The following is a 13367-nucleotide window of genomic DNA, read 5'->3' on the forward strand; positions in this document are numbered from 1 at the left end:
CTCGGTTATCATTTGTGGTCAGGAAGACCCCTGGGCCCCAAAATCCTCTGGCCTCATCTTCACTTAATAAAATTCGGTCTCCCCCAGTAAGGGACACCCTCCACACATATTCAGTCTCTGATTCACTGGCCTTACGGCTGTATTTCTCCTGAATTCTGGCCAGTGCTTCCCCCGTGTACGGGGTAGTTCGTGTGGTAGTTTGCCTATTTGCCCCCTGGCCAGTGGTTTCAGTTTTAATGAGGGGACGCATATGTATTACCCCGTCCTCCGGGTAACTTTGCTTCAACTCCTCTAATTCCCCAGAGGGGTACAGGGATTTGTTAACATCTACCGGTTTAGGGTATTTTGAATGAATGTCTCGCAATTCACAATTTTTCATTTCCAGTATCTTTTTAAGCCTTTCATTTTGTTCCTCCTCATCTTGCAGAGCTGACCGAAGCAATGAGTTAATCTCTCTCTCTTTCTCCAGTGCCTGACGCTCCGCAGCTAACTGCAGGCGTTCTTTTCCTAATTGCTCCTGTAATGCCTTCATTGACTCCTGAAGAGATCTTATCACCTCACCGGTAGATTTTTGAATAGCTTCTTTTTCTAGTTGGTCCTGCAAAGATCTCATTGACTCTTGGAAAGATTCTATCACTTCACTTACAGATTTTTGAATAGCTGATTTTTGCTTTTGCACTGCTCTAAGGAACAAGCCTAAGACAGCACCCACAAAAAACAGTTCTAAACCAAGGGTAACTATCAGGAGGGAATAATCCCCATATAACTCAACCTGGGGTGTCATCCCCTTTGCTTCAATCATTAACCCAGCTTAGGTTAATGTCTTTCTCCCCCTTAACCCTCTGAGGGCTGGTTTGACTCTCTCCTGGAAAACCTTTCAACAGGTCCAGGTACCAGAGAACCTTTCAACAGGTCCAGGCCACACCAGGAAACCTTTCAACAGGTCTAATGTGCCCGGGTCACACCGAGAGGAGAAAAATTCTCACTATAATTTTACAACGAAGGGATAGTCACCATTTGACTCACCCTCGGTATCAGTTTTAGAATACACCGATTACTCCACCACATCCAAAGTATCCTGCCGACTACGCCAAAAATGTTACGACCCGCCCCAGGAAAAGAGGGGGGAGGGGGTAACCCAGGTTTTATCAAAAATTCCTTTGGGGTGGATTAAAGGGAAACGACACTAAATAATCAGTGTATGAGAACATATATTGATAAGATTTATTTTAACAATTTTGAATATCAACAGTAATGTTAAACATTTTTGAGGTGCGTGTCAACAAACCTTTTGGGGAGCGAGAAAAATGCTATGGGAGAGAAAGGCAGGATAAGAGCAAGGGAGAGTAAGGGAAGAAAAAGCTGAGAGTGGACAGATTGTCCATAGTCCCACCCACGGGGTCAGCGATGATACTTTGATAGGTTTGCAGCTTCCATGTCTGTCGGTTAAGTTGTGTGGCCTTTGAGCTGCTGAGGAATGTGAAGGAGGGAAGCCCCCACCAACTCCAAGAAGTTTATGAATTATCATATCCGTGGTCAGTGTCACGGGCCATGCCTCCTGCCTCCAACCTCTCCCTGGGCCCTGCGCAAGAGCTGCTGTGTCTGCCCTGGTTCCCGCCCTTTTCTCGACTGGCGGGGGGGATGGGCTTCTATGGGCCATCAGAGGTACAGTGCAACAGTCAAAAGCCTGCAAGCTCGGCTCTTCCCGCCTTTTTGGGCTTGACATCTGTGCTGGAGGAGGGGGGATGGGCCCAGTTGCCCATCAAAAAGTCAAAAGCCTGCAAAAGTCTCCTAGAATGCATAAATCATCAAACACTTCAGTCTCTGACACATGGTTTATAACAGCAATAATTTGCATGAAGCCAGCCATTACACAGGATAACACCTAGTTGATAGAATGCTAGCTTTTGCCTCTAGTAGCTAACTGAGAAACTAGATTGAAAGGGGGGCTGTTAGTTTTATTTTGTCTATTTTGCTATTAGTAATGACTGACATAAAGGTGAACACTACTTGAATACTTTCACGTGCTTTTGGAATGGGGGGGGGAATATGAATGATCAACTGTCCCTTTCTGTTTTTTTCAAGGAATTAACTGGTGAGTAGTTTTTCAACTGAATCACATACAGGCTGCATTTCATCAACTTATTTAAGCATGTGTTTATTCCCTACTGGAATTGCATGCACTGAAAATTAAACATGCATTTAAGGGCTTTGGCTGAATTAGGTTGTTCAAAGGAGAATTGGTTCCTAAATGAGATGGGGCAAAGGCTTATTTGTATGTATACTGAGTCAAAAAATTGAAACCTGGTCTTCATGTCTTCCCCTAAAGCAAGTAGAATACTGGCCAATTTATCATGTGCATTAGATGTGAATACTTTGGGGTTGTATTCAATTCTGATACTATTAAGAAGCCTTAAGATATGAATGTTAAAACTATGAAATACACAAATTATTACAAAAGCATATTTCAAGTGTACCTCACTGCAGGCTGTCGCTGTCATCTTCTCATGCACTGATATCTTCCCTGCAGCACTATTTACTGAATTCAGCTCTTTCTCTGTTTTATATATTTTGTTACCCTCTTTTTAATAAGTATATTGCTTTCTAACACATTTAGCATGCAAGTTTAGTGAAAAGATCACGTTAGTTATTGACACTTGTAGTTAGTGTATTTTTATTCATCTTGTTACAGAGAGTGATAGTCAATAGTTTTTAATCCTGTAACCACAAAACTATTTATGCTATGGTGTCAGCTCTAGTAATGCATCCTAACCCATTTCCACAGAAGTTTGAAGTGTTCCAGAATAATTTTGGTGGTTTTTATCTCTATTGATTATGTCATTTTAATATATGTATGGTAATGTTAATAGTTTTGGCTAAAAAAAAATCCAGTCATTATACAAAAGACAATCAAAGAAAAATACAAAATCTCATATTCCTTTTTTTTTTGTTTAAAATATGTTCAAAGTGACAGACAATTACTTACAGGTATAGACTGTGAAAAGGTCCAGGCTGGGATATGCTCTGATCCATAGATATGAACTACTACAATCGTAATAAAGATAATTTGCAAAATTTGATTTCAGTACTTCAGTCTGAGGTGCTTGGTTCAGACCTCTAAGCTCATTTCTGTTTAATCAGAACCTGTGCAAATCTATGGGTTTATGGGAGACATTATTCGTATAGACAGATGTTCTTTTTCTTAGAAGCCTGAAGATTGAAACAGCATCCATACAACACCAACATGTGCAAAACTGAAACATTTTCTGTGTTTCTTGGGGAGAGGATTGGGCTTGGGGGTTTTTTGGTCCTGTTTTCACATGAACACATGATATTCACAAGATGTATCACTCTTGTAGTATATATGGCTGAAAGAACTATGAAAGCAAAGGGGCAGTAAGCTTTTAGGCTCTGTCTATCAAGACTGATACTTTGACCACTGTAAATTGTAGTCTTCTACTTTTGGCACTATTTTCAGTAACTTTTCAGACATAAGTCAGTGGATTTACGAGACCTTTACCATTCAAATAACAGTTTCAAGATAGGTGAAATCTAAGCTCTAAATAATTTCATACTGGTTGTAAAATAGTTTATTATGACATCTCAAAAGCTGTGTTTGGATGAACTTAGTGGAGCTACTAATTACTTTCTGTACTTATTACTATTAATATCATTGCTATAAGCTTTGGAATTAAAAATGTAAATAAGATATTAAGCTGTCTGAGTATTTAAAAGGTTTAAGGGAAAAAAGGCTTACATCCCCATTTAGTGCTTAAGTGACCTCCAAAGGACAGAAAACAGTGTAGACCAGCAAAATCAGACATTCCCTGCAAAATAAATTAACTTGTTATTATCACATATTAACACATTATATATCTCTCACTCTTCCACATTCTGATTATATGTCTTGAAGCTGTAAAAATATAATGAATTTCTCCTTATTTGTATTTTACATAGAAGCAAGGTGATTTTTGTGGCAAGTGGATATCTTGATTTCTTTTAGACTGCAGAATAAAAGCACAGGAAGGACAGGAGACAGGAGAGACAGCACAACAGAAACCATGGAATTAAAAAGAGTAGAATGTATTAAACAAAAGATATCTAAATCTATAAAGGTAAGCTTTGGTTAGGTCACATTAGGTTTTGTTGTGAGCATACCGTACTTTCCATATTGAATATTTTTTTTTAATCTGTCATTTTCTTCATAAATTAAAAAGTATCATCTTCCATATAAACTGCCCTAAAAATAAACCAAAGAATAAAACTCTTGCTTGAAAGTTAGCCTTGGTGCAGTAAAAAACAAGTGCATATTCTGCAGCCATTTATTTCAGCAGAACTCCATAAATATCATGACTTCAATAGGCTTTGCCTTGTGCTGAGGTCTATTTATATGTTCTCCATAAGAGTTTTAGCATTTAATATCTGACTACAAAGTTTCAGGCTTACTTAATATATGAAAAAAAAACTTAAGTGCTGCATGCTGCATTTTTGAACTGGAGTCTTTTATGTTGTTAAAAATATTTCAGTAGTTTTTAAATATTTTTTCACTTAGTTTAGTTGTGCAGTAGAAGATATGGAAAACTTAAAATATGATTGCAGGTTGCCTCATGGCACAGCACAGTATTGTTACTCCTTTGGGCACTGTGCCCTCTTTGAACTGCCCTATGAGCTGGATAGCAACAATATTATGCCCTCAAGAAATGATTGCTTCTAGGGGAAGAGACTGAATCATGACTGTGCTGTCCTTTGAACTCTGCCTCACAGAAGAAAAGCTTGCAAGACCACTTCTTGTCACCAAGTCCCTTCCTCACCTGAAGGCTGAGCTCCCCATCGGATGCTGGCCAGCATTGGACCCAAGACTCCAACCACACTCTTGCTTTTCCACCACCCACCCAGGACACAACAGGTCCCACCCACACTGTTGCTCTCACATGCAGTAGAAAATGTAGGGAATTAGAGAACTCCTTCTTTTGCCTTTTAGGCCCATCCCCAGTATTTAATTTTCACCTGCTCCCAAGGCCAGGGTGGCTGGCAGAGCAGTGACCTGTGATGCTCTGAGCTACGTACAGCAGCAGTGAGTGGCAAAGCTCAGAGAGCAGTCAGCAAAGCTGTTCTGTATTTCATCCTATTCATTAACAATTTGTAGTTAAGGAGTAACTCCACTTGCATTTCCCTCTACAGCCTCATGTGTCAGCTGAGCACTGCACCCGCTGCTGATGCTGCATTCTCAAGAAACATCAACATTGTTAGATTGCAAAATCTTCCTCTTTCTCTGATGTCTACGGGATAACCTCACACTCTGACCCCTCATGACTGACTCATGGCAATACGCAAAGTAGCAAAGTCGGGCTTCTAGTCAAGTGCTACTTTTAAAATTTGTCCAGTGTTCTCCTAACCAGTCACTAGTATAAGGCATTAAAGTGTGTGTATTTTAAATCACTTGCATGGTCACTCCAAAACTCATGTGCATGTTTTACATCCCTGGTTCAGAAGTCCTGCTTTCTTATCTTGATTTGGGATAGCTCACCTTTGTGTCCTGAATGGCCTCAGTTTAATCCCTGGTTTGTTATACAGCAGGGATATGTTTAACTAAAAGGTGATTATCTACTCTTCCAGATGGTGTGAGCTTGGAGAATTTCTGTTGGTCAGAAGAAATATAGCTCCCACTGGTATATTAGTGTGTGTGCCTGGGTAAGCCTGCCTGACAGGTTCCCCACAGTGCCTGACCTGCATGGCCTAGGAGGTCCACTTGCACCTCCTGGATTTCAGCAAAAGCTTGTGTTAGGAGAACACTAATGACTCACACCACTATAGATCTTTTGTGCTGTAGCACATTTACTATTCACATTTACTATTCATCAGAAGCAAATAATTCTGTGGTAACACCTCAGTCTCTTAGAAAATCAGCTGAAGTCACGACAGCATCAATGTTTTCACTATCTGTCATGTGGAAAGCATGAGTTTGGGAAGCTCTCTAGAACTGTGTTTACACTGAAATCAAAGGTTTTCCTTCTCCTGATATGTACCTGAAGGCTTCATCAGTACAGAGAGAAGACCAGCCTCTTGCAATGGCTGCACTTCAGAAACACTGCATCCCAAAACTGGAGGAAAGCATTACACGGTCCAGCTAGATTAAAGCAGAATAAAAGACATGTCTATCAAGTAGAAAAACATTTCGAAGCAAATTTCAGGATAGTTCAGTAACAGCTACAGGAGGCCCTGGTTGAAAGACCATTTGTGCAAATCCAACTAAACCTGTGACGGTGAACAAACAGTGTGTATGCTGGAATTGGCTCATGGTGTTGCTCTTTGGAACATGCCACCTGCTCCCTGGCTGTGGTCAGGGAACTTGTGTGTTCTCAGCATGCTCCCACCTCTCTACAAGGGCACCATGCACATCACTTGACATAGACCTGATGTGGGCTGTGGAGTAGATGGTCTTTTCAACCATCCAGTCTAGGAATGGTCATATTGAGAGGGTACTGTGCAGGATCTAGAATTCTTTTTTCGGTAGCCAGCTCTTTTCATTTCACAAGCACTGGAATCTGTCTACAGAAGTTGTTAGTCTTATGGACGAATGCCTTGTTCACTGTAGATGAAAATTCTGGTAAACTACAGATTTTGAAAACCTCTTGCTTCTACTTTTGAATATGAAGATGAGAATCTAACTTTGGATTCTTAATTTGAATGGAAAAGATTAAGATTTCAAATCTTACTTACCTTTTCAATTTGCAAATCAATTTTTATTCCATATAGTCAAATATATAGATATTGTAAAATCAGGTACGTAACTATGATTCTAAACCAATCTGGAATGTTTATTAATTGCCACATTTGCAACATTTGAATTCATCTGTCAGCATATTAAGAGAAAAGGGAACATTAAAAGGAAGAATAGAAAAAATTCACTGGGATTTATTTGCTTGTGTTAAGAAAACAGAATGCAATCTGTGAACAGGGAAAACCAAGGCTGAAGTAAATTCCCTGAAAAAGACCTAAAGAACTCAGTGGCAATACAGTTACGTTTCATAAAACAAAATATTGTCTCTTACTGAATCTGATGCATAATACAAATACTAGAAGATCCTTTAAGTGCCCGGATATTTACTGTTCTCAACAGCCGTAAGAGAGACAGGTCTTTGTCTCTTGATCTCTTGAGGACACTCCAGGTTTTGCTCAGCCCTTGAGAAAGGAAATGTTTTAGACTGCTCTGTCATGGTTGTTTTATTGTCTGCAAGGAAAGTTGTTTACCTGAGATTATATTTTATGCAGTTGTATAAGGATATGACACAAGAGACAACATATGTTGGAGATTTGGAGTTCAAATTTGATCATGCAAATAAATTGAGGCATGTGGAGAGTTATATGAAGAATGTTGTACTTTTGGAAGGCCCAGGCTTAGCTATGCATTACTTTTATCTCTGTTTTTTTGTCAAAAAGACTCAAAACTCTTTTCATGTACTTCTTTGGTGCGTAAATAACAGCAAATCAACATCAACCATCTGTTGCACATTAGCAATTTTAATTTTAATGCATTCAATGATGCCTGGCTTAATGGTCTTTCTGACTTAGTTGCCAAAATCAGCAGGATGAGCTTGATACTTGACAAGACTATATAATTGATTGTCACAGGTGGAAATGTACCACTTACTACTGTATCCACAGAGAAAAGTGCCTTCAGAGACTGTGGGGTTGATATCTAAAAATGGAAATTGTTATGGCTTTGAATGATGAAATTTGCACTCTGAGGTACTGTCAAGGGCTAGTTAAAACAGAGAAAAAAGAGACCATTGAAGAAAATAAAATCTGAGCAGTTATCTAGCTATAAATTTCTACCAAAATATCTTTTCTTCAGACTCAGTTTTCAGCAGCAACTTTGACAAAGGACACTGAGCAGCAATGGAAATTCAAGAACATAACAGGTGCCTCCAAGAAAGTGCCAATGCTGTCATCCAAAAGCAGTAACCAGGATCTTGTATCTGCTGACAGTTGAGAATGCAGTATGGAAAAAAAAATTCTCGTCAACGCTGGAATCGCTTTTAAACATGATGTTTGGCTTGTTCCACAAGGACAAAGAGGAAATAGCCATCATTGCTCATATCCCAAGCTGAACAGAAATGGGAAATTCTGTTACTTTTTGAAGGGAAAGTGTAGGCTGTAAACTCCAGTACAGCAAAATAAAAGAATAACTATGCCTTATTTTTCCTACCTTCACAAATGAAAACTTGAAAGAACAATAAAGTAGTTTTCTTAGAAATAAGCTGGCACAAACTTTTGCACCCATCTATTAAAATTACTCTTTCATCTAAAAGAATCAGACGTGCTATGCCCTTTCATAATGTTCAAGTGGCTGAAGGCAACCATTTTCTTCAAGATTTTCACCACAGATAGTTCACCTATGGAAAACATCTCTCATTACTACTTGAAATTTCCCCTCACATAGCAAGATGGTATCTTCACAGCAGAATTCAGGAGCTACAAATTACAAGGGGAGACAGAAAAGGTCCAAAGATGCCAAGGCAGCATTTGTTCTGAAGCTGGGAATAAGATATATGACCTTCCTGTCATCTCCAGGAATGATAGATAAGTGAAGTGGGCTAATGGAGCGACACAAAAGTGCACTGTGAGCTGTTCATCCAGAAAAATGTTATCTGCATTTTAATGTTATGGGTGGTGGCAACCTTTGAAGCTGGTTTAAGAAAATAAGTTTCGGAAGTTTTGTTACTTTGTTGTAATAGATGACTCTGCAATAAAGTCAGAGCTATTACAGTACTGGGTAGTGATACTACCATAAAGTTGGGCAAATACAGCCTGTAGGTTTTTCTGAGCTTTTTCTTTCCCAGAGTTTTTGTGGCACTCATCACTGGAATATCTGAGCATTCTCTGGTTAATTATATATGCATGATAAGTTCCTTACTGGGAGCCTGCTTCCCATTTTAGCAGGTTTTGCTTTGGGTAAACATGGCATTTTTACTCTTCTCCATCCCCCATTAACTTAATGATGGTGAGAAAGCTGCTCTGAAGAGAATCCTGCGGTGAACCCAGAATGTCATCATTAGTCTGAAAGTTCATTTATCAGCTAAGTATTTCAGCTGAAATAATATATTTTCCACTCATGCATACTTAGATGTAGGCTCCTTAGCTTAACTTTTCCCACAAGACTGCAACTACCTTGGCAGATTATGGCCAAAGACTTGGCTGGTTTGACCCTGACTTGCTAAAGATGTTGAAAGTGAACCTTATGTTGTCATTAAAAGTCTGCAAGAAGCTCACAGAGCAATCAAACACAGCAGCATCCTGGGTCACTGACATGCCATGTAAGAACTTGCTTCCACTTCCATCCCTGATAGGATAAATGTCACCACTCAGTTTGAAACTTCTGGTGCTGGGACATGGACTCGAGTGGGGGTCTGTAAGGCAATCCCAGGTGCCTGAACCAAGAGACTTGTGTCTCTTGTGATAAGTGAAAGTCCAAGTCTAAGAGAACCCCAGAGCTGTGAATAACTCTCACTGTTCACAGAGAGCACAGATGCAATTACTTCAGATTATTGCCCTGTTGCAACTCTTAGTGCTCCTGTCTACCCCACAAGGGGTTCTGCTCTGGTCTGTATAGGTTCTTACTCTGTGTTGGTGTCCTGTACTTCTAATGACAACCCAATTGCTTCTTTTTCTTGAGACACTTTTGTGGCTGAAGGCTGTGAATTTGCTTTGCTGAGTTTACCACATCACTGATTTATCTCTATATACTTATTCATCTTAGTCTGTATAATAATAATAATTTTTAAAGATATTTTCTTTCTACTGGAACTGGCCTTCAAAAATTGCTTTTATCTGAGAATTTTGTGAACAGTGGAAAAAGGAAAAATATTTTATTATAAGCTATAAAATACCATAAGTGGTCACATTTTTATAAAAGCTGTCAAAATTTTGTGAATCATGAAGAACTTCATAAGACTACAACCTGTTTGTAGATGGCTTGTGTGGATCATTGAATATACTAGTTTTAATGGCCAATTTTCCTACCCTTAGCTCAATCAGCACAAGAATTATATTTCCGAAAGCTAACACGACTTGGACATATTATCCAAATTTCTTTCCAGCATGTTGGAAGCAAAGCAAACAAAACTGCTGTGTTTACTGAAGAGGACAGCTTTCCTGTGAAAGTTTATTTTTATTCCTCTTCTTACTCAGTTATAGGGAAAGATCCTATAATTATCGACTATCTTTTAGTGGTGATTTACTTGGCGAAGATTGATTAGCACAATCAGTCACTCTAAAGCAATTTTCATCACCAAATATTAGATGGTTTATTTTCCTACTTGATTAGCAGTCCTGATGCAGGTTACATTGTAGATGTAACTCTATAAACATGGTTTGAAAAGTGTTATATGAAAAATCCATATCTAAATATAGAAATTCTTAAATATTTATGGATACTAATTGTGTGCATGCACATGTATACATGAGTGTGTGTCAGCGTATATGCATATGAAGAAAATCTGATAATGCTGATTACATTCTAAATATGGAACTGAAGATTTGGATTCAGAGATTAATCTTCCATATGTATATATGAATAACATTTTTGTTTGATTTTATCATCCTGCCCCAGCATAATCTGGTTAAAAGAAGTAAAAAAAATCCTTAGATATGCTTAGCAGAAAGTATTTCACATTTGTCCTTAAAAGTACAGTTAGCTTAATACATTTTGTCTCAGGAAATTTGTCATGCTGGTTTTGGCTGGGGTTGAGTTCTTCACCCCTTATTCAGTACCATTTATGTCATGCTCAGATCCCACACTATCCAATACATACTCCTTAATCACTACCCCTTTCCCATCATTTGATACAATACACAGATATCATTACCTTAGTTTATGGACCATCCCTGTGAAATGTCCCTTTGGGTCACATTATAGAGTTTAACATTACAATGAACTCCTCCCCTTGATGATTCTATCTTAATTCCCATAACACTCTACTCAAATCATGAATTGTTTTCATCAGGATTAAATCCCCTTGAGGTATACACTGGACTCCTTCTGTATTATCCACCAAGTGCACCCAGGTCCCTGAGCAAAAATAATTCCATGTTTATCCTTTCCTGAGGAACAGATAACCCCAACTATTTTTCCCAATGGTTCCTTTAAAATGTGCTCCTGGCATCCTACCTCCTTCCATAGTGTTGCACGGGTGTTGTTTGGGCAGGGCCAGATAGTCTGGCAGATCCTGTAGTGTTAACTAGCCAAGTGACTTCTGCTGAATGTCAGAACTCCAAGAAAGACCAGTGACGTAAATGAAAAACTATTGCTCTCCAACAACTGACCACTGTGGAGCCAATCTGCCACCAGCAGCCCCTGACTCAATTTCCTACTAGTTTATGTGCTGAACATGACCCATATGGTATGGAATATCCAGCCCTTTGGTTAGTTGGGGTCAGTTGTGTCTCCTCTCAGCTCCTTGTGCACCCCCTTGTACTGGTGAGAGGTGTAAGAAGCAGAAGCAGTCTTGAATTTGTTAGTCCATAACTAAAACAGGAATAACTAAAACATCCCTGAATTATCAGCACTATTCCCAGGATAAATCCAAGACACAGCCCCATACTAGACACTATGAAGAAAATTAACTTTATCCCAGCCAAAACCAGCACATACTGTTCAGACTGATTTGGGGTTTTGTTGGTTTTTCGGTGGGTTTTTTGATTGTTTCTTGGTTGGTTGGTTTGTTTCATTTAATTTTTATTTTTATTTGGAATGTTTCCTTGTTGAGCTATTCTGTTTTAAGCTTTTGTCTTTAAAGGCTGCACTGTTTGGGTCTGTTGTCTAGGGATGACTTGGGTGAACTGCTACTACAGTTGAAGAAATCATATGTAATTCCTATCCTGAAATCTTCCTCAGATTGACAAGAAAGTAGAAGCAACTATGTTCAAGAACAGATTCAGCAGAGCTGCTGAAGTGTCTGCAACTCTAGGTATTGCAAGGCAACGTGTATGGTATAGATCAAATAATGCAGCTCACTCTCAGAGAGACGTAAATAATACATTTGCCTATAAAAATGTTATATGTGCATTAACAAGAAGCCACATTTTATGAGCAACTGAACAACATCGATTTTGTGTCTTGGTGCAATTTCCTATGCAGCATGAACATAAGGGCAAGCAAACTGCAGGTACACACACAGGAGGCACCGAATAGCTATCAGAGGGGGGGTTTCATTGCTTTGAGCAACTTCTTATCCTGGGGCTGATCTAGAAAAATGAAGGAGGTTTCTACTGCCAGACCACGGCCTGGGGCAGCAGTAGTTGTGCTGCAAAAGAAGAGGCTGAATGTGAAGCCTATGTGGGGGATGTAGAACTTGGGAGAGGAACGAGTTCGACAGGTGACTGCAGTAGGTCCCCATCTCCCACCAGTGCCAGCAGCCAGTGTGAGGAGGTTCCCAGTCTCCTTTGGTGGCTGAGATGAAATTATTTCCTGATTTCCCCAGAGCTGATTTTCCTGCTGTAAATTCACTCTTTCATTTGGTCTTGACTTTCCTTTCATTGGCAGCTTGGCTACTCAGTTCCAAAAACGGATACAGGATTTTAGATCAAAATTATTTTACATAGTGAAGCAGAAATGAAATGAGATCTTTTTAAAGCTTCAGTGCACTTTCTCAATCTTCAAATGGGACAAGTCTTCCAGTCTGTAGTTATGCAGAAGTGAATGTACATATATATATATATATATATATATACACATGTATATATATACACATAAATCCTACTGTCCTGTAAGTCACAAAGGCAGATAAAACCAGGAAGACACACTCTCATTTAAAAATCAAAACTGAGGAAGGCTGCTGTTTTTTTCTTGAGTTGATAAATATATAGCCCTGTTTTCAGTGAAAACTTAGCTCTGTTAACACCTCTTATTTCTCTGTGCACTCATGTTGTATCTACTGTAACAGTTAATGGAGTTGCAACTTATCACATACAACAAATGAACATAAGGAAATGATGTTTTCATGCAAAATCACATAATTAATACGTTATAAAATACTGAGGAAAAAAGTTCATATTTTTGCAAATATATCCGGACTTTCTCTTATATAAACACACAGTCCCAGAGGAAAGTGTTTAAAAATGATTGCCCCCAATGTGAAGATGAAAAAAAATTCTTGATTTGAAGACAAAAATTGCATGGAGTCCAAGTCTGAATTCTTGCTTACCAGGTAACAGAAAAGAGTAAAGAGTAAGTAATCAGGCTAGTAAACACAATTCATTTTTCTAAGCATGGTACAAGGTTGTAAAATTCATAGATATAAAAGTTTGAGGAAAGAAAAGCAAGATTTCTAAGATTTTAGAAATGTAACTCTGTTGTATTACTGTAA

The 13367-nt window shown here is 38.8% G+C and overlaps 1 protein-coding gene across 1 annotated transcript in view; it reads left to right on the top strand.

The window, feature by feature from the left end:
- The first annotated feature begins 1551 nt into the window (after positions 1-1551).
- TMEM47 (transmembrane protein 47) overlaps positions 1552-13367 on the top strand; it is a 52301-nt gene continuing 40485 nt past the window's right edge. Inside the window, exons 1-2 of the mRNA XM_029964749.1 lie at positions 1552-1665; positions 2086-2095. Of these exons, the coding sequence (XP_029820609.1) occupies positions 1552-1665; positions 2086-2095 (124 nt within the window). The remainder of the gene's footprint in view (positions 1666-2085; positions 2096-13367) is intronic.

Source organism: Manacus vitellinus, unplaced genomic scaffold (genome assembly GCF_001715985.3).
Source record: "Manacus vitellinus isolate BGI_N305 unplaced genomic scaffold, ASM171598v3 scaffold_7_pilon, whole genome shotgun sequence".
In the NCBI taxonomy this organism is placed as follows: domain Eukaryota; kingdom Metazoa; phylum Chordata; class Aves; order Passeriformes; family Pipridae; genus Manacus; species Manacus vitellinus.